Source organism: Prinia subflava, chromosome 3, assembly GCF_021018805.1.
Source record: "Prinia subflava isolate CZ2003 ecotype Zambia chromosome 3, Cam_Psub_1.2, whole genome shotgun sequence".
Classification (NCBI taxonomy): Eukaryota; Metazoa; Chordata; class Aves; order Passeriformes; family Cisticolidae; genus Prinia; species Prinia subflava.
In genome coordinates this window covers 103,074,354-103,095,942 of record NC_086249.1, presented here as the reverse complement: position 1 = coordinate 103,095,942, position 21,589 = coordinate 103,074,354, and the positions used below count along the sequence as shown (strand labels likewise).

Here is a 21,589-nt window from a genome sequence, read left to right as displayed (position 1 = left end):
AAAAGTAAAAATAATTCGAGTGTCACTTTTTAAATTGGACAATTTGTCCTTGAAAAGGCTGTGTAGAGCTGGAGAGGCATCCATTTCACACCCTTGTGAGCTAGAGTACAGCAGAACTCACGGCTTGTGGGACTGCAGTATAGATAAGGATTGATAAACATCTCAGCCCAAACCCAAACCTCGTCTCTTGAGCGTTCAACCTCGGCTCTGGCAAGGCTGAAAGAAGCCAGAACTCAGACAATATCCAAACTCCTTACTGCAGGGACAGAGGAAAACAAGGTGGGCTGGGGTCGAAGGTAGTGAGATGTGGTACTGACAATTGGCCTGAATTTAGACTTCAGGCTCTCTGTGAAAGGCAGGCAAGCAACTCACTCATTCTGGCCTGGAAAAATCTTAAGGAGGAATTCAGACAAACCTTGGGAAGTGAGAAACCATCCGCAGGTGGTGTTTTTGCAACACATTTGCTGGCAAGGTTGTTGTCAAAGGGTGTAGCCTCTAATAACCAACCATATTCTTTGTACCGAGCTACTCTATAAAAATAGAATTTAGAAGAATAAAGGTTGCTCTCATTTCCACCATCTTATCAAGAGTCGTGTTGTTATTCCTGTGCTGTCCAAAAATCATAACAACATTGAGGAATTCCTGATGTATGGCAGATGGACGTGGAACAGGCCCTGCACTGTGAGCACACAATCCCCTCCAAGTGCATAATCTGTTTCTCGTGAAAGACACGTGGCCCGCTATAGAAGTTTTAGGTCAACTGATTCAGTTGAAGATTAGCCTTGGTATTCTGAAAGGGAAGACTGTGGTTGCTTAGGGGACTTTAATTCCTCATAAAAGATTATACTGGGGCACCACACTACTGCCACGGTGTCAAATCTTTTTTGTGGGTTTGCTGAATTAACCTTTGTAATGGAAAAGCTTATTATGCTCTCCCAGCCAAAGGAAGAGATGGGTTTGAGTCTGTACCAACTTAAAATGCCAGTGATTAGGACCCTAATCTAATATTCATAGTTTTGGGGCTTTTCTTTTATTTCTTCTTAAAGCTTATTTCTCTGCTGTATTGCAAATGACTTGCTGAGAATTTCAGGAGGAATTTCTTCGTGGAAAGAGTGGTCAAGCATTGGCAGGGGCTGCCCTGGGAGGTTTGGAGCTCCCATCCCTGGAGGTGTTCAAGGAATGACTGGATGTGGCAGTCAGTGCTCTGTGCTGGTTGACAGGGTGGTGATCAGCCAAAGCTTAGACTTGATGATCTTGGAGGTCTTTTCCAAGCTGATTCTGTGTCTCTGTGATGAGTCTTGCTCTGATTTAACATTGTGTGCAGGATACTTAAAATGGAAAAACTCCATCAGAGGGACAGAAATATGTGCAGGTCATGAGGGGGAAGACACTGCAGTTAAAGGTAAACCAACCATCATTTGTGAAACTCTGGAGAAGTGACTAAAATATGTGTAATGTTAAATCTCACAGTCGTATGTAGGGAGAAGAAAGATTTCAGTTTTAGGTAATATCTGTGTTACCACATGTTTGCAGCTGCTGAGTCTGTATTTTAGGTTGCATGTCCCTCATTGATGGGACAATTTTTTATCCTCCCTCACAGGTTTGTGCAGTATTTACTGCCTGATGCATAATGCAGATAACTGGTGGTACATTCTAACATTTGAGTCCCTTACAGTTTAACAGGATGGGGAGGGAGCTGGTTCTCATTACACTGCAGAGGTAGAATGAAGGACTTTGTCCCTACAGATCCTGTTTATTAAATATTGCAGTGTCTGAAAGGCCTGATTGTTCCTTGCACTTTTCCTTCAGATGCTGCTGTGGATGGATGGTGGCATTGGTGTGAAGGACAGGCTGGGTGACCTTGTGGGGGTGCCACGGATTTCTCCCTTCAGAGTCGCTGTTCCTTTTGATTGTCCTTGGTTTCCTTTTCAGCACTTGTGCCATGAGCAGGCAATGTGGAAATTCTGCTGTTTCCATACCCGTGCTACCTCGTGGCTTCCAAACAAATTGTTTGCTTTAGATCCAGGGCAGGATTGATAGTGAAAAATTACTGGCCTGTTTAAGAAGAAAAGGCACTCAAGAAAATGGTTAGTTTAATCCATTTAGTCAGTTACATTTTCTAAGTCATCTACCATGAAAACAGTGGGATCAGGTATTTCTAGAGAGATTTTGTGGCCACTGCATTCCCTCTGGGCTGGGGTGTGCTTGGGGAAGAGGATTTGCTGTGGATTTAGGAGACCCCACAGTAGCATCACAATGTTTTTGGTGCAAAGCTTGATCTCTTGTGGCATAGGAGGAGTCTGAATACACAGTGGTGACAAGAAGAAAATTTAAATTAAGAGATTAAGTGGAGATGAAAGCAAATAATGAAGTTGGGAAGAAAGAGAAATCAGAAGATAACCCACATTTCTTCTTCCTAGGAGCTTGCAGACAATGTGATTTTTTTTACAGCATTTCCATGTTCCAGCCACAGCCTGTGCTGATGATCAGAGGTCTGGGAGAGTTTACATGTGAAATGCACATTCTGCCTGCACATCCACTAGTGTGGCAAAATACTGACTTTGCATATAAATGGATTTTCCACCCTTCTGTTTTGGTTTTAATTGATCCACATAAACATTGTCAGCATACGAGACTGGTTTTTGACATCTTACTCAGCATTTTTTTACTATTAAAAGCATTGGTAATTAAAGTAAAGTAAGCAAGCAAAAAAACCCCAAACCAACCCAGACCAAAACTAAAAAAAAAAAAAAAAAAAAAAGAAAGGAAAAGAGATCCTGAAAAATTTAAGTCCTGGTCAGGGCTCTCTCCACCTTCCTTCCACAGTTTTTATGCCTTGACATGGAAATCCTGCAGGGCAAGGTGGATGCAACTGGTCCAAATCTGGAATTCTCACTGGAGCACAGTTTGCTTACACTTAGATTAACATGGAGTTAAGGCTTTTAATAAAGGTTTATTGGCAAAGATAATTAACCCAGAAATAAATTGAAATGCTTGAAAGAGGTGTTGTCACTCTAGAACATCCTTGCCTGAGGATGTAATTATAGTGGCATGAAGTTTTGAAACGGATTAATGTAAATGAGAAAAACCCCCTGCATGTTCTCAATCCGGAAGAAGTGTTTCCCTTGAAGTTGTTTTTCCAGTTACTGTGGTCACTCTCCCTGTCTAGAAAAGCCTTTAGAGTTTCTCTGGCAAGAGAGTTCTTGTGGCAAGAGAATGAAGAAGTTTGTGTATCTCCTTTTGCTGAGTTTCTTGTCATACAAGATATTTTTTCCATTTCTTTTATGGAAAAAGGCAAAGGTCTTTGAGATCTCAGCTATTGCTTTCTCTCTTGTTTTGGTGAGAGGGCAGAATTTTGGCACTGAAACTGCAGTGATTGGAGGGCAGCCTGCTCCTAGACTATTAGCTGTGGATCACTGGATATTTTAACAGCATCCTGGTAAAATACTCTGACAGGACACTTAGAGAATGGCAGCAAGGCTTCACAGCCCTGTTCCAAAATCATCTTGCAGTGAGCCAAGAGTGTGAGACCCTGTAATCCCATTTGTGTCATGGTGGTAAGCTGCTGCTCCTGCTCACAATTTGGCTTTTTGATAGTTATTTTTGATAGTTATTGCAGCATGCTGATGTTGGCATCAGCCTCTCGGGAGGTGGATGTTAACAGTGCCAGTTTGTCATCAATATTCAGCAGAAATGAACTTCCATTGCTCCCCAGATGTGATTAAAGGTTCAGTGAGCTTTCCTTTCTTCTTCCAGGTTATAAGACCCTTTTGAAAGGAATTTCAGGGAAGTTCAGCAGTGGAGAACTCGTTGCAATTATGGGACCTTCAGGAGCTGGGAAGTCAACGCTTATGAATATTCTGGCAGGATACAGGTCAGTACCAATGAAAATCCCAAGTTAAGATAAAATCACTGAGCCTGAGGGCACCTTGGAGACAACAGCAGAGGAAATTTTAGCCTAGAGTTTGTCAAAAACAGGCTCTTTCAAAGATTTTGAATTAGATTCTTACTGCTTATCTTTTTTCTCTATATCCTGTTTTGGTCACTTGGGATTTATCTCTTAACAGGTCTGGTCCAAAAATAAGAAGCAATTTAAAATCCTAAAAACACACATAGAAAGAAAAATCTCCTTTTTTGGCCGTGCAACAAATCTGACTCAGTGTCTTATGTCTGTGATGTTTTTTAAATCACATAAACACTTGAAAAATCTACTCTTTTTAGTCACTGCTTCGTAATGTTGATGTCTTCTTCACCAAAATGCAGTGAGGGTGCTTCACCTTTCTAAATCCCCTCTTGTATGGGCATACAGGATGTCTCTGGCTTCTTGTCATTTGGGGCACAAGGAACAGCACACAGAAACCTAAAAAAAGCCCAGATTTAATTTCTTGGTATTTTTTCAGATATTTATTTACGACAGCACACGTTTTGAGTAAAATTTTCAGCATCATGGCACGACGCTTTATATGAAAGAAAGCGCAATCAGGAAATAATTTGATTTCTATCCAGTCCATCAAATTTATTTCACCTAAGACTTCCACGTGCTCAGCCATGAGGCAGCACAAGGGAAGGCAAGGCTGACCTCTGGTTTGTTTGGCTGTTTGGTTTCAGAGAGACGGGGATGAAAGGAGAAATCCTGATCAACGGGCAGCCCCGCGACCTGCGCTCCTTCCGCAAAGTCTCCTGCTACATCATGCAGGACGACATGCTCCTGCCTCACCTCACTGTCCAGGAGGCTATGATGGTGAGCTTTGCTTCTTGCTCTAATTCACCTGAGCAGGAGGAGATGGAAAATGGTTTGTGTTGTGCCCTTGGTCTTGCTCCTGGCAGTGCCACAGGATGTTGTCCCTGTCTGATGCTGCTCGGTGAAAGTTCTTGGAATTTGGTGATGCCTTGAATTCCATGTCAGGCTCATCCTTCTAGGGCTTCTTTGGCTTTATAATTTCCAGTTTGTGCCCAGCATTATGATTTGGAAGGAGATCTGAGTGTCTGCTCCTAGAGAATATAACCTGAAATTCTTCACAAATGAGCCTTTGTAGGGACCATCTGTTTGCTTGGGTGGTGGATGAGTAACCTCATCTCTCTCTCTCTCTTTCTCCCCATCTTTCATGTTCTGACTGAAAATTGTTATTTACACTTCAGTGTGATCTCTCTGCCTCTTCTACTCTTTTGTGCCTTTTTAAAAATAAAAGCATTTCATAAAATCTCTTTCATCATGGGGAAAAAAACCAGGAACAGAGTAAGTCCAAGATGTACAGGCAACGTAAATTCCTCTCATTGTTTTGGATTGCATTGGGAAGTTTATGAATTGACAACTTGACCAGTTAGTCTGGAAGTGTCTGTAGCTCAGCTTGAGCAGTGAGCCAGTTTTTCGTAGAAATTGTTATCAAAATAATGCTTAGGTTGCTCACACTGTGCCAGCTCAATTCACAAATTTTAAGGCCAGAAGAAATCACTCTAGTTTTTATGTGGCTAATTTTCTGCAAAGGCTCTTTTCTGTGGAGAAGTTTTTCCTTCTCTTTTGTTTACTTGAGTGTTTTCATCAGAATCCCACGGGACCACTTTTTCAGAATTAGACCCAGATTATAGCTGCTGTCTAAAATTAATCAATCAAGGCTCTGACAAAAAATAATTACTTAACAGTTTAATTGCTTTTAATAAAGGTTAATCATGATGTTTTGTGGAGCTGCCTCTCAGGACAGCAGATGACATCTTTTACAAGGTTATTTATTTCCGTGCTCACTTGTTTGCTTCGTGGAGAATGGCAGAGTTCAGTTACCTTTACAGTGTGAATGAAGCACAAATAAACTGTTTCCAGCATTGCCTGGATGTGCAAAATGTGTCATTCTCCCATCTTCCTGTAAAGCTGTTTGACTTGCAGAGTGGCCTTGTTTTTCTAATACACTTTCTGTCAGGTGCTTTGCTTAAGTCAAATTAGACTCAGTTATTTACTGCACAGAAAAATGTGATGCTCGTGACTGGAACACTGTGGTTCAAGCTCAGATTTTCTCACTGGGCTGAATGAAGTTGTTTAAGTGGCACCTTGGAGTGTTGTGCCTGAGACAGCTGCTGTAAGGGGTGGTTGTGCTTCAGAGCAGTTCAAAATCAAATTCCATTGTTTTGCATTCCAGGTATCTGCTCATCTGAAGCTTCAAGAGAAAGATGAAGGGAGGAGAGAAATGGTATGTACACTGCCCATCAGACTAGAGTTTGGGGAATTGCCAAGAAGTGAGCTCTGTAAAGCAGACTTTTTTTATCTAACACTGAACTGCACTGGCCTTGTAATGACAGAATAAATCATAACCTCTAGGCTGAGATGTGTCATTAGGAGGGAATGTTCACTGCAGTCTCCATGAAAGCTGCTTTCAGCAGGAGACTGGAAAATTGTAAAAGAATTTTTACAATTTTTACAATTTACAACTGAAACAAAGTCACAGGTTTTTGCAGGGTTCCTGTTAATGCACCTGAGCACCTTGAATTCTCTTCTGTGCATGTCTGAGGGATCAGGCATCTCATGTGGGGTGAGATAAATCCCCCAGCTGGACCTGCACTAGGAGCTGTGCTCCTCTAACCCATCCTTGGGGAAAAACACAACTTCTCCTGAAACAGGAAAACTCTGGCAGCTTCCTAGGTAGAGCAGCTGTTTCTGTGACTGTCCTTTGCCTGTGTTTATTTCCAAATTGGAGCAATTGGCATTTCTTCAGACTCAAAAGAACGCTTGAAAATCAGAAAGGGAAACTCACAGTAATCAACCTATGTTTGGTAAACACAGGTTGGTTTTTTAATTGAAAAATAAATTTATATAGAAACAGCTGCTAACTGAGTTGTACTTTGGAAGCCTTAGTTCATTTACACTTTAGTGAAGTTAGGCCAAGCAAGTTAATTCACTTGTTCACACTGTCACTGTAATTACAAGCAGCTCTTTGAGTTAAAAAATGTGCTGTGTTTATTCAACACCCGTTAGAGGAATTTTCTGGTTAGTGTTACTAGCCTGTGCAGGAGAAGATAATTCATTTTACTGTTGTAAATTGGAGTGTAAATGTTTATCACAGATAAATGTTATGAATTTATACACTTGTGCTAGCAGGATTGCAGACTCTTGTTTAAAGCAGGGACAAACCAAAGTTTATGTTTCTAGTTGTCCTTGTTTGTGCTGCCTGAGTCCTCTTTACCCTTCCCAGAGATAAAGGGAATGAGGTAGTTGAGCTTTTTTCTCTGAGGAGCAAAGTTTAGTGGGTTTTGTTATTTTTTTACTCCCTGGGAGAGGGAACTCCTGGAAATCAAAATCAGGACAAGCAAAGTGTCAGGCCCTGGTTGGTCTCACCAATTTTCACCAGGTCAGGCACTCTTTCTGGAAAACTCTCAGTTGGTACTTTGAAAAAGGGTGGGCTCTGTTTCCTAAACCTCAGTGAAGTATTGAATGTCTGGGCTGCTTTCTGCCTTTGAAGTGGTGGAGTTTGTTAATTGCATGAGCAATGTAGCTCATGGATTCACTCGTTATGTCCATGCTTTTACTGAGGCCAAAGAGCCACTTATAAAGGGCTTCCAGACCAGGTCTACAGTCCCTGAAACAGAAAAAATCATCGTGCCTGGGTTGTTCTCCTTTTGCTCCAAAAGCCCTGGGATGAGCTGTTCACTTCCTGAGGCTGTGCCTTGAGGAAATCCCGAACATCTGAGAGTACCTGTGACAGCTGAATCGACTCTGAGTGGAATGAAAACACTGGAAATCCATGGCTGCACTTGAAAGGGGAGGCTGTGGAGAACAGATGAGATAAAGCAGGTCACTGCTCCACAGAAACCACTGGTTTTTGTTATAGAGTCCCTTGCAGAGACAACCCCAGAGTTCATTGAAAGAAGCCTCTTGGTTTCACTGTGTAAGAGCCCCTCACAGGCTCTTCTGATGCCTGTGCCAGATCCATAAATACACAGCTATGGAAGAACTGATTTCCACTCCTTTTTCACCTCTTTGCTGAGTGAGGTCGTGCAGGACAAACAAGCAGGATTTGGGTCAAAGCAGCAAGAGGCAGCCTGTTAATGCTGAGTCTCATAAATGCCACATTAGATGGAAAAAGGGCTTTAAGTGTGTGGGTGATGAAACAAAGTCATGAGCTGGCTTGCAGCCTCCATGAAAATCAGCAAAGAGGCTGGAGGGGTTTTTTTTTTGTGTTCTGACAAGGTGGAATGTTCTGTTCCCTGCAGGTGAAGGAAATCCTGACAGCCCTGGGTTTGCTGGCGTGTGCCAACACGAGGACTGGGAGCCTCTCTGGGGGCCAGAGGAAGCGCCTTGCCATTGCTTTGGAGCTGGTGAACAACCCTCCTGTCATGTTCTTCGATGAACCAACCAGGTGCTTCAAGGCCAGAAATTAAAGACAGGCAAACATGGTTTGGTGTAGTAGAACCGAGCTACAGAAAGGTTATTCACCTCTAAATCCTTGGAAAAGGTTCATTTTGTGTTGCCTGCAAGCACTGAGTGAGGCCAAGAAATAATTTGGTCTGGGTTCTTGAGCCACTGCTGCAACTGCTGGACTGGTGGGGCTGTAAATAATATTTAAAGCAGGCACAAACTGCAGAAGGAAGGAAAAGAGAGAGGAAAATATTGTGGCATGGATTTTCTTTTTCAAGCAAAGACAGCTTGAATATAAACATTTTAAAATGTGACTTTTGGTAATGAATGTGATCAGTCTGGGAGGAGGCTGGGAAAGCTATGAATATGTATCTATTCATTAAAGTTGGGAGCATTTAAATCTGCAGCCCTCAAATGTAGAAGTCCCTTAAGGCAGCTTTGAGAATACTCTTTTTCATTCTCAGGCATGCTTCCAACTTAATTAAAAGCCTGATGGAGAAATACAAGCATAAGGTTGGCATATGATAAAATGAAACTGCTACAGAGAAAATTTGTACAAGGATAATAATGGGAGACCAAGTAGCAAGTGCATGTGCTGGTTTTGAGCGGTGCCTGTGGATAACAAACTTGTTTGTTTTTTTCCCAGTGGCTTGGACAGTGCATCCTGTTTTCAGGTGGTCTCTCTGATGAAGGCTTTGGCCCAGGGTGGCAGGTCCATCATCTGCACCATTCACCAGCCCAGTGCAAAACTGTTCGAGCTCTTTGACCAGGTATTGCTCTCAAACCTTCTCTTTGTGTGTAGTTTAGGGTGGTTGTGCTTTCAAGGCTACACTCCTCAATCAAAAAACATGATTGAGCCATCCAGTTGACAGCTGCAGATCTCATAAAGAAATTAAATGAATAACAGCAAAATACATATTTTTAATTATATTTTTCCTTCTTCTCTGCCTGCTTCCTTTATTTACATGTAATGTTTAAATGTTTTAACCTAATCTTGCTGTTATGTTTGTGAAATCATGATTTTTGCCCTGGTGGTTATCATGCCTTCACCCAGCACTGCTCCTGTGCACAGGGCTGTCACTGAAGTAAATCAGAGCAATATAAAAAGCAGGAGAGCTGCAGTGTCAAGGTCTGCAGTGCTGCCAGCATAAATTCTCATCCTAGATACACAGATGTAGATTGAGAAGAGTTAATACACATGTAATAATAATAATAATAATAATCAAATTTAGTATTGAGAATGAACTGAAATTAAATCAGTTGGAGAGCTTTTCTCCAAGCTAACAGTGGCATGTGGACCATGTGTGTTTAGATTAGATAAAAATGTATTTTAGTCTTGTTGGAGGGTTTAGATTAGTCCTGTGAGAGCTGAGAGGAAACCTCCACCACCACAGGTGAACAAACTCTTGCAGATTGCCAGTCTGGCAGGGAGGTTTATTTAAAGTCAATATTGTGGCTAAAAGTGAGAGTGATGGAGCTGTTTGCTGTTGCTGTGCTGTCCCAGCTCTGCTTCCATTCCTGCATTCACCAGCCTCGTCTCCCAGCCCAAAATATCCACAATGTGTGGAAATTAGATGGCTTGGCTCTCCAGCTCCTTGCCTATTTTCAGCATGTGCCAAAGGCTGGAATTAGTGTGTTTCTGTGTTAGTCTATTTGAAGTCCTGCAGGCAATGTGTGCAGAATTCAAACTCCAGGCATTCAATTTTCCATTAGTTGTAATTCTGTGCAAAGTTAATTTCAAGTGGTGACAGATCTTCCCAAGGTGCTCCTCCCACAGGGACAAGGAGATGTTATTAGGCAACAGGTTCAAATAGTTTGATACTATTTCACATTTTTTCTTATTTCTTTTTCTTCTATTTTTTTCCTTTTCTTTTCCAGCTCTATGTTCTAAGTCAAGGTCAGTGCATTTACCGTGGGAAGGTAACAAACCTCGTCCCTTACTTGAGAGATTTGGGGTTGAATTGTCCAACCTACCACAACCCAGCAGATTTTGGTAAGGACAGCTTGAACAGTTTATTTCATTTATTTTGTATTTTATCATCACCCTCAGGGTAAAGGGATCACACCGTGGTGTGATTTATATTTCTGTACATATATTCTTATGTGCTTTGTCCATATATGAACCAAAATTCAAAATAAAATTAGTGAGATTTTTTTTTTCCTAAGTAATTGGAATGCCATCTAGTGGTACAATTTAGTGAATATTTCTCTCTGTTAGAAGTCCAGGTTCAGGAAATGAAAGATAAAGCATATTCTTTAGTGTTTCATAGTAATATTAGAGGCTTTTTAAAAAGGCTCCAGAATTCTTCCTGTTTTCTTTTTATCTTGAGCAGTACCACTGTGGTATTTTACAGGTTAGAGCATTGGGGTTTTTTTCAGTGTTGTTTCCTAATTGAAAAAAAAAGGAAAATGCCACAAAAATAGACTTTAGTCATTTTTTATTACCTTTATTCACTGCCTTTCCTCTGAACTGGTTCATCTAACTTCCAGCATGAGGAGATCCCTCTGCAGATTTATGGAAAGCTGGATTCAAGTGTCGTTTGCATAGATATGCATTTGCACGTGGTGTTTTAAAGCCTCTATTATAAAAAAAAAAAGAAATCTGTTTCTGTCAGCGCTGCAGCATCAAGGGGATTTAATAACAGGGCTGAGCAGTGCAAAGCAGCAACTCAAACCTTTCCCAGCAGTGACTGAGCCCTCCTGTTTTGGCAGTGATGGAAGTGGCCTCGGGCGAGTACGGGGACCAGAACAGCCGCCTGGTCAGGGCTGTGAGGGACAGGATTTGTGACACAGACTACAAGAGAGACGTGGCTGGGGAGCACGAGCTGAACCCCTTCCTGTGGCACCGGCCCTCTGAGGAGGTATTTTGGCAATCTCAGCTCCCAGGGCTGTAGGGGAGGGAGGGAATTCAAGTCCTCGGCCAGCGGAGGAGTCCCCGGGCTCAGCTCAGCTGATGTGAGTGGGCTTTTGTGAATGAGAAGCAAGCCAAGGTGCTGCAGAGGATGGGGTTTATTCCGTGGTGTGTTTCTGCAGGACTCCTCCTCCACAGAAGGCTGCCACAGCTTCTCTGCCAGCTGCCTAACCCAGTTCTGCATCCTCTTCAAAAGGACTTTCCTCACCATCATGAGGGACTCGGTAAGAATGGCTTTGTAATGGCTTTTGTGGCCAAAAGGTCTGTTCAGCTGGGAGTGAGGCAGTGTCATACACCTCAAAGGTCCTGTCCAGCAGCCCATCCCTGAATTATCACAGAATTTCAAAGGGAAGAGGCTGATCTTTCAGTCTTGCTGTTAACTCTGCCACCCTCATTGCCAACGACAGCTTTCTACATAGGACTCAGAAGGACCTGGCCTAAAAACCCAAAGTTTAAATCCCCTCTGTGCTGGCAGGTCCCTAATACAGTTATTAATCCTGCTGAAAAGTAAGTGGGAAGTTGTAGTGCTGTGTCACAAAATTAGGTTTTCCAGCAAATTCAGGATGGCAGAGGTAATAATTTCAGTGTGATGTAAAGTTACTACTTTGAGTCTTCATTTTTGGAAATGGAAAATCTGTTGATTAAAAGTTTGCTTCTTTGCCATAACTTCCTTCTCCCTTCCCGCTTTTTATAAGTGCATTTGTCAACAAGGATTAATTAAGTTAATTCATTAAGATCAGGAGAAGCTGTAGCTGATTTGCTGATGCATAGATTGAAGGGCAGTGTTGTTTTTAATATATTTTTTTCCTGCTTGACTCTAAAGGCCTGCATTTGTTCCCAATGTTATTATTTCTTTTGTTCTTCCAAGCCTCTTTGGGAATACTGTGTTGCAGAGAAGGCACAGAAAGCTAATTTATTCCTGATGAAGTTACTCCAGTCTATACAAGCCTGAAATGCCTTTTCTGCTTCTCTTCTGCTCTGGGGAAATTTATCTTTTAGTCAGAAAGTCTCTTTCCCCTGGTGAATAAGAGCCAGCAGCTCCATGATATTGTCAGAGAGTGAGACTTTAGGTTGCAGCATTTGCAGTTCCTGCCTGTATTGCCTGGAAGAAATTTCCATGGAAAGCTCATAATTTTTCTTACCCAGTAGTAAATTAACATTTCTCATGGCAGGCAATTGGAGCTAGGTGATCTTTAAGGCCCTTTGCAACCCAGACCATTCAATGATGTCTAGATAAGACTTTCTGGACCTAAGTGCTCCTTTCCTGCAATCTGTCTGATTTCTGTCACTGTTTTTGAGCCCAGACTCTCTGATAAACAAGAGTTTATCTCTGATAAATGAGAGTTTATCTCTGGTAAATGAGAGTTTATCTCTCTTTGCCTTCCTCAGGTCCTGACACACCTGCGGATCACCTCACACATCGGCATCGGGCTGCTCATCGGGCTGCTCTACCTGGGCATTGGCAACGAGGCCAAGAAAGTCCTCAGCAACTCGGGGTTCCTCTTCTTTTCCATGCTGTTCCTCATGTTTGCTGCGCTCATGCCCACTGTCCTCACCTGTGAGCACCAGGCACCTCAGGGGAGGGGACTGCAGGGGTGGGAGGATGCTGGGGTGTGTCTGGTTTTGTGCAAGACAGCATCTGGCTTGTGATTCTGCTCCTGAGATGGGTGGGGGGATAAACCTTGCACCCACTGAAGCACTGCTGTGCAGGCAGAAACAGGCTTGGCCAGGGGCACTTCTCCCTCCCCACTTTTCCCAGTGTTTCTCAGCACAGCAAGCATGAGCTCAGTGCTACAGTCCTGGACTGGAACTTCTCTCTCAGCCATGCCCTGAGTGGTTGGACTTAGGGAGGATGGAATAATTTCTTTGGGGCTTCCAAGTTATGACTCCTGCGTAAAATCAGCTTATTCATGTGGTGTCAGAAGCAAACTCCTGCAGAATGGACTGTTCCATACTTGCTTTTGGAGTGCTGTTACTTTGGATTCCCTGCTGGACCAAAAGGAATAACCAAATTATTTAAGTTTTGACACCACTTTTAATTGAAAAATCCTCTTTCAGGGAGGTTCAGCTCACCTGAGCAGACTGGTCCATAGTCTGAACAGCGAGCAGCTCTAGGGGCTGATTATTAGATTTTTAATTTCATTACAAATCACTGAAACTTCTGCTGCTCTGTCAAAGACCTGAGAGTTGCAGTCCCACCCTGGGGCTTCAGCAGTGCAGGATTAGACATGGATGGACCGTGTTGTTTTGATGTGCAGCAGTATTGCACCCTGCCAACCTAACTGAATAATCTGTGTTCTCTGCAGTTCCCCTTGAGATGGGAGTGTTTCTCAGAGAGCATCTCAACTACTGGTACAGCCTGAAAGCCTATTACCTTGCCAAAACCATGGCTGATGTTCCTTTTCAGGTACGTGCACGACTCTTCAATAAAATAGAACCACTTAAGCTCCTGAATGACAAGCCCACTTTCCAAGAAGATCAGTGCTGGTATTTTATCCATTGGAATAGTGGGGGAAATGTCCATCTGTGTCTGGTGAAGATTCAGGGATGAATCAGAAGTACCCTTGTTGGTTTCTTACCTTCTTTTCTTTGTGTTAGAGCTGGGATTAATACACAGGAGTCTCAGTTTCGTGTTCAGACTCAGTGTTTATTAATTCTTACCTATATCACAGTCTCACAAGTCATGAGCTCTAACTAGCAAGGTAGAAAATTGAGGTGTCTCTAACTCTTTCCAAGGTCTTCTTAAGCATAAACTATCAATAACAAGATGACACCTATATTATTTATATTTTTGACCCAATAATTGACCACCCAGGGCCCACAATGTGGACCTTTTCACCCAATTAGAAAAAAACACCCAAAACCGTGAAGGAAGTGGAGGAGAAGGACTTAGACAATGCCTTAAATCCTCCATATTGTCCCATATGTATTACTATATATTAAAATCCTAAATTCTAAGTTTTACACCCTGTGAGATCACACAAAACTATTCAAACTAAACAATCACAACTCCAGTGCTATCACTCAATTTCAGAAGCCTGTTCCCTGGCCTCAGGTCAAATGCAGTGCTTACTTCAGGATCAGTGCCTTTAGCACAGAAAGCCTGAAATTTTCAGTCTCCAGGGCTCCAACACACACTGAGAGTGCAGGACCTCACAAAAGCTGAGACCTGACCCAACATCCTTTTAACAAACACATGACCAGCTTTGCTTATTTGCAGGAGGGGAATTGTGAAGGGACGGGAGTGAGATCTGTTTTCAAATGCCCCAGTAGAATGACAGGTCTGTCATGTAATGGACAAGCAGAGAGCTGTGGATTAATTAAACACCCCCAATGTTTTTGTCTTACCCAGTTGTAGCAGTTTCACGTTCGCCAGTTTTGACTTTTCTTGGCCAGTGCACCAAATCTGTGATGGTTTTTGTGTTTACTCTCTTTTCTTTCTGTGAGATAGACTTTGGGAGGAAAAAGGCAAAACAGGCCCAACTTAAAGGTTACAAAGATCGTTTTATTGACACACACTAAAGGAAGGAAAAAAGGCAAAAAGAAAAAAATTTGAACGCTTCAAAACTCTTCTCTCTTCCCCACAAACTGCTCACTTTCCCACAACTAACACTGAGAGACAAAACTATGATTTTCAGTCAGTTTCACCATTTAAACATAATCTTTCATCACACTGGGAGAGGAGTTTTTCTCCATGTCCCATGGAATTTACCCACTGACAACTTAAAACTGGTGGGTTTTAACTGCCACAAAAAATCCTGCTTTTGTGACCCCTTCCATTAGCAGTTTCTCAAGCTGCTCATGGGTCATGGGTTTAGACTTTTGCATATTATGTTGTCACTTTTTAAAGATGCACAACTCAAAGGAGCAAAGGATTCTTCTTCTCGGGGAACAGAGATATTTTCTCACTTCTTCACTAGTACAAAGGACTTATCTCTGTCTCTGTTCAAGCATCTTATAGGATCAGTATCACTTAGTCCATCACACACACTTTTGTTCAAAATCCACACACAACCCCGATATATGGGAATTCCTCACAGTCACATCTAGCTTCCTCAATGGTCCAACAATATGTCAATATTTAAAAATGAGTTGATGAAATGAACTGAATGGGCTCTGATAGGTGCCCGTCTCAAAACAATTCTAAGGTCCTGACAGGGAACTGTTTCCACTTTAACTAATATCCAGGCTGTGTCCACCAGAGCAGCAGTGAGTGAGGCTGTCAGGCTAACCCCCAGTGCCTGTCCTTGCAGATCATGTTCCCTGTGGCTTACTGCAGCATCGTGTACTGGATGACGTCCCAGCCCTCCGACGCGCTCCGCTTCGTCCTCTTCGCAGCCCTGGGCACCATGACGTCCCTGGTGGCCCAGTCTCTGGGCCTGCTCATAGGTGCAGCCTCCACATCCCTCCAGGTACTGATGGGGTTTCGTGGTCTCACAGGAGCTCTGGTGTGTCCTACCTCTGCTCCCTCTCACTGCTGCTGTGTGCCCAAGATGTTTGTTGAGAGGTGACTGATGCCTGAAGTTTGAGCTTTGATATTTTTTATATTCTGTGTTGCCCAGGGGTGCAGTTCTGAGCCTCATATTAAGTGTTAGTAAGCTCTCTTCACAGAGTAGGGAGACAAAACCTTTTCCTGCTGAAGACCAAGGACAAGTACAAGAAAACTTGTACTCATTGCTTTTCAAAAGCACAAACAATGGTGGACTGAAGGGAGGAACAAGAAGGATGGGACTTCACAGCCTGAAGCTGTAATTGGACAATTAAACCCCAATATGCAAATGGATAAAAAACTTATAAAAGTGTGAGACCTCGTGACCAGTCAGCCATTTTTTGTGACCATTTTGGGTCCACTGTGGGTGTAGCCCTGGTCAGGCTCTTGTCCTGCCCAAGGTATATCCTAAAGGTCTTTCAGTAAATACCTACTTTATTCTCTGTCCAGTCTCTGTTCCAGGTCAGCCTTCCCAAGCCAAAGGACAGGCAGAAAGTTTCTAGCTGTAGTAGAGCTCTTGATGCTCCCCACTCACGTCAGAGCACAGACATGCCCTGGGTGTGAGGCTCTGAATTTCCTGCCCCACCTGAATTTCCAGCCCACCTGGAGGGGCTGTGCCTGTCCCTGCCTGGGTGGATTGTCACTTGCTGTTCATCCCAGACTGAGCAGGTGCTGGAAACTGCAGGACTGATGTGTTTCTGTGTCCCCACAAACCGGGAATTTTCCACAGTAGCTCAGGAGGAGGTTCTTCCATGCACGTCCAAAAAAGCTGTAGAAGGATAGGTAGGAAAAGGCTTGTCCAAACCCCAAATTTGTGGAAAGGGAAGGGAGAGTGGCAGCTGTTGGCATGACTGGAAGCTGGCCATGTAACTCCTGGCAGGAGATGTGCTGAGGTGCCCATTCCACAGCAGAACAGATGGTTCTGACCTCCATATGCATTGGTGCTTGACCAATATGCATTGATGCTGTCAAGGTTTCTGCAGTAGAACACTTGATTCCCTCTCTGTGGAGACCAGCATAGCCCCACTGTGTGATCCCTGTGCTTCTGCTCTTCCCCTCACAAGAAAAAAAAAGAAATCAGCAATTTTCTAGTACTTCAAACTGTGATAATTTGGGGCAGTGGAATTATTCCTAAGAATAACAGAAGAGCAAGTTAATTTTCACTTTTTCCTCTGTCTTTCTGACAAGAGACACTCTTTTCCTTCTCCTCACAGGTGGCAACTTTTGTGGGCCCAGTCACTGCCATCCCAGTGCTTCTGTTCTCTGGGTTTTTTGTCAGCTTTGACACCATCCCAACATACCTCCAGTGGATGTCCTACATTTCCTATGTCAGGTACTGCTGGGGAGGCCCTCACCCTCCCATCTGGAAATTCTCTTTGTTTGCCTTGGTTTGCTTGGCTGCTTGTTTATTTTGGGTGCCAAAGAATCTGTTCACAGCATGTTCTTCTAGAGTATAAACATACTCACACATGGGATGTAAACCACATTATCTCACGGCATTTTAAACTGTAATGTTGTGAAATAAATAGGAACAGGCTACTGGCCCCAAGTCTGTGTCAGTCCCTTTGGATTCAATGGGATTGCACAGCATGAGAATTTTCCTGGATTTTGCAGTAGTGGATTTATGAAATAATAGGGACATCACCAGCTGAGAAATTGATGCCAGCACCTCATTTTGGAAGAAAATGTTGAATAATTCACTGCTGTATCCTAGATAGGTTTGTTAGCTAAAGGCCTGTTTTTAAGTTTTGCAGTAGCACTGCCACAAGAGGCACAGGATTTGTGTCACCTCTGATTTAAACTGCTGCTTTAAGATCCACAGGCACCTTGTATGCTGTCTGTATCTCACCAGCTGTCTAGGATGGGACAATTCCCACCAGGAAACCTCTGGAGGGATACTTTAGACTACACACTGAAATGTTTATAGCTGAAATTAGGAGAGGGGGATTTTCCCATTCCCCATTTCCCTACCCTGCCCAAGCTGCACTGAGAAATCCCAGGCGAAAAAAATCCTCTTTGTTGCCAATTGAGGTCCTACACAGATTCCTGTCAAAGATAATTAGACTGCACCCCCTGAATTAATACTTAGAATTCAAGGTGAGGCCTTAAACCATTGCCTGCCTTGTGTGGGGTCTGCTGAAGCCAGAGGGAGCTTTCACATGCATGATATCCATGGTGGTTTATCTCCTTGCAAAAGCAAATCCTGGGAATATTATCAGTGAAACCATTAGTGCACAGAGGGAAGGAGAATGGATGTTCTAGATTGATGCTGGTTTTGACATATTTCTGACTTCAAGCCATAATTGTATCCCTGTTGCTTGTTTTAAAAAAAAAGGCAAAAAACCCCAACTAAACAAACAAAAAACACCCCCAGCAGAATAATGATGTCACTTTTAAATGGGGAATTTCTGAATATGAGCTGAAATCATGCTGCTTTGTGATTTAACACTTTCCTTTTGGAGGAATTGCACTGTGCACTAACTGGAAGCAGTTAAAGGCAAAACTGCTGCCCTTGTTCCCTCTTACATAAAATGCCCGTGACGTGTGATGTGTCTGATTGAACTGTGCCCCGAGACAGATGTGTCAGGACAACATTGAACCCCTCAGCCTTTCAGCTGAGCTCTCACAGGGGTTGTGTTGCACTTCTAACCAGATCACCAGGATTCTCCTCATAATCCCTCCTTCTCCTCCCCAGATACGGGTTCGAAGGCGTCATCCTCTCCATCTACGGACTGGATCGAGAAGACCTGCACTGTGACAAAGATGACACCTGCCATTTCCAAAAATCAGAGGCCATCCTGAAAGAACTGGACGTAGAAAATGCCAAACTTTACCTGGACTTCATCGTCCTTGGGATTTTCTTCTTCTCCCTGCGCCTGATTGCCTATTTTGTCCTCAGATACAAAATCCGGGCGGAGAGGTAAAGGAGGAGCAGCTGAAGCAGTGCAGTAGGAGAACTTTAGACATGCAATAGAGGGCACTTGACATTGTCTCACTGTGGCAGGCTGGTCCCCACGCCCAGCCAGATGCTGTCCTGACCGAGCCCATGGAGAGCCACAATGGGATAGTGGACACACAGTGTTAAGCCAATCAGTCCAGTTGGGTTGGGTCATGTTTTCATTACACTTTCTAGCTTTAAACTAGGAAGAAGAACTAGAAGGGAATTTTACACCACAGAATATCAACACTGAGGCAGTGTAACTGTAACAAGACACCTGGCTGCAGGAGCTTTCCTTATGAAAACCAATTCTGGGACAAGGTCACCAGGATACCTGGTGGCCAGAATAGTGTAATGTCATCTCTAGCTGTCAAGATAGTGAGATGCAAAATAAGGAATGCAAAGAAAATAGGATTCTCTCATCTTTTTAAATTTCATCTTTGCAGTTTTCTATGTATTGTTTTGCAATTCTTTTCCACAGAATTACCCCTTCTGGCTAAAAGTCTGTAAATGTATTAATACGGTAAAGATATCTTTTTAATATGGATACTTTTTTAAAAGAAACCTAAAGTGATTCAAGTAATTATTTTTGTTTCTGTCTGAATTTAGAATTCTGGTGCTTTACTTGTCGAGCTGGTCTCATATCTGAAAACTGTAATAATAGGAGGAAAAGGCAGATTCTGAATCTGCACTAAACCTGTGGTCCCATTTGGAAGCAGCACTGGATAGCACATGCAGTTAGACATGGTCAAGCTGTCACTGAATGTTTGAAAAAAATATTCCTTTGCAGTGTCTTTAAATCCTTAGTATTTGTGATATTTTGGGATCCTAGCTCTGTTCATTATGTGTTTGATCTACCTCCTGCGACTGAAAAAAATTAAAGCACTCCAAGGCTCATTTTTAATTAATTTGTGAAAGCAGGATCTGTCCCTAAAGTGATTGTTAAAGGAGTGCAAGAGCTGTCCACAGATCAAAGCTTGGGCTACTGTGTTAAAACACCTGTGACTGCCTCATCCAGAGGTGTTCATTATATCTGCAACACACTTTGTGTAGGACTCTCCAAAAATTACACAAATGACCGTGTAACGCTGCAGGTCCAATTATGCCAGGCAGTTTTGTTCTCATCCCTAAGTCTACATGCACAACATGAGAATCAGTTGACCTGAACATCAATGGAACTGTTATTTTGCGTCACCTCACCTCTGTAAATTTGGCAGGGGGAATTCTGGTTCCAAGCTGAAATGTGAATTTTGACACCTATTTCCATGGGTTTGGATTTCCAGCCCAAAGTGGGACACCCTGGCGAGCTTTGGTGCAGATTGCACCATGGCTTCTGCCATGACTGTGAATTTATCTTGGTGTCCACACCCCTGAGTGAGGCCTGTTCTGTAAATGCATTATTCCCAGCAGGAATAATGAATTCTTGCATGCTGGAGGCAGCTCAGTGTCAGCAAACCCTTGAGGAGCCCAACAGCTCATGGCAGCAGGGTAGATAAGAGGGACCTGGTGCATCTTCTTGCCCCCAGCAGTCAAAAATCCACAAACTTTTTCAAGACTCCGTGGCTGTGTCTTTCCTAGTGATATAAATAGTGTCAGGGCCAGCTCTGTTAGCCCTCAGACAGCTGGGGATAATAGGAACGGGCCCTGTTCTGACTTCTACACAACCCAAACACTCTCTGGAAAAGCTCTGGCTGTGCTGGGCTGCAGCTCTGCCTTTAGCAGGGAAGAAATTTGTTTCCCAGTTTTCCTGGCCCGTGCCCAGGCTCTGTTTGATTTACCAATACAGACACAGACTGCTTGTATCTGTTAAACTCAGGACATCTGAACTAAGCCTGTGGTCTGGAAGGCTTTAAATCAAGTCACATATTTTAGGAAGGCTAGCTGAACTTTCTCTGGTTTACCTGTGAAAGCAAAATCAATCTTTGCCATGGAACAAAAACCAAACTCCTTGTACAGCATCTTTGCATAATTTTTGTTGCCATTTCTTCTCAAAAAGCTTTTGTACAGCTCTGCAGTTTTTCCAGGCATAATATATGGCTGTCAGATTTGAGAAATTAAGAGTTTGAGCCATTCTAAATAATACTCATAGCTATGAACAGTTCTTAAACAAGGCACAAACTGAAATCCTTTTAGCTCAACGTGCCTCAATTATTTCAAGACCCTCAAAGTATTTGTGAATATTACAGGCAGTTGAAACACTTTTTGCAAGCAGACAAAGGAATACATTTGCCAAATTACTCTTGGGTTGCAGACTTCTGGTCCAAGCTGAGGTCAAAGTGTGTGACATCCCTGGCACTGAACACCTTCAGGGTTGATGTTTTGTGTTTACCAGCACCTTTTACCAAATGCCACCCTGACAAGCCCTTGCAGTGCTCCAAACGAGGTGACTTTGCTGCCATTTCCACACAGGAATCCTCCAGGATGCTGTTCTCCCCCATCTAGACCAGTTTAGCTGTATGAATTCCTTGAATCCTGTCTTGTTACCTGTGCCTGTTCCTCTGTTTGTAGACTGTCTCATTTTGTGTTTTTAGCCTCCAGCATGTCCTCTTGTACTGCAACTTTGTGTTGTGTTATGGCAGCCAAAAATCTGCTCCTCCATGGGAGTTCCTGAGAGAACTCCTGCTCTGGGAATACTTTTTGTCCCTCTTTTTTTTTGTGATACACTTTTTAGATACACTTTTTCCAGCCTTCTGCTGGCAGCATTTAGCTGTAAGTTGCTATTCTAAGGAATCCTTTCAGACTGTAGTATCCCAGTGAAGAAGTAATTCTCTGGGAGCTCAGTGACACACATAGATGAGATAATAATTTTTTCCCTCCCTAGCTCACAAATTAACTAATGATCTCTCTTTTGTCACTGCTGTGGGACAGAAACATTTAAATTCCATCCCAATTACGTTTTTATCTGCTGCA

General features: G+C 42.9%; 1 protein-coding gene across 4 annotated transcripts in view; it reads left to right on the top strand.

The window, feature by feature from the left end:
- Positions 1-19,576, top strand: part of ABCG1 (ATP binding cassette subfamily G member 1) — a 50,405-nt gene extending 30,829 nt beyond the window's left edge. For all 4 annotated transcript variants that reach the window (XM_063393133.1, XM_063393134.1, XM_063393136.1 and 1 more), the window contains 13 exons: positions 3,757-3,874; positions 4,609-4,741; positions 6,129-6,179; positions 8,197-8,342; positions 8,988-9,111; positions 10,220-10,334; positions 11,054-11,202; positions 11,375-11,476; positions 12,642-12,810; positions 13,559-13,659; positions 15,506-15,664; positions 16,956-17,074; positions 18,437-19,576. In XM_063393133.1, coding sequence (XP_063249203.1) covers positions 3,757-3,874; positions 4,609-4,741; positions 6,129-6,179; positions 8,197-8,342; positions 8,988-9,111; positions 10,220-10,334; positions 11,054-11,202; positions 11,375-11,476; positions 12,642-12,810; positions 13,559-13,659; positions 15,506-15,664; positions 16,956-17,074; positions 18,437-18,665 — 1,715 coding nt within the window. In that variant the 3' untranslated portion in view covers positions 18,666-19,576. The remainder of the gene's footprint in view (positions 1-3,756; positions 3,875-4,608; positions 4,742-6,128; positions 6,180-8,196; positions 8,343-8,987; positions 9,112-10,219; positions 10,335-11,053; positions 11,203-11,374; positions 11,477-12,641; positions 12,811-13,558; positions 13,660-15,505; positions 15,665-16,955; positions 17,075-18,436) is intronic.
- The last annotated feature ends 2,013 nt before the right edge of the window (positions 19,577-21,589 follow it).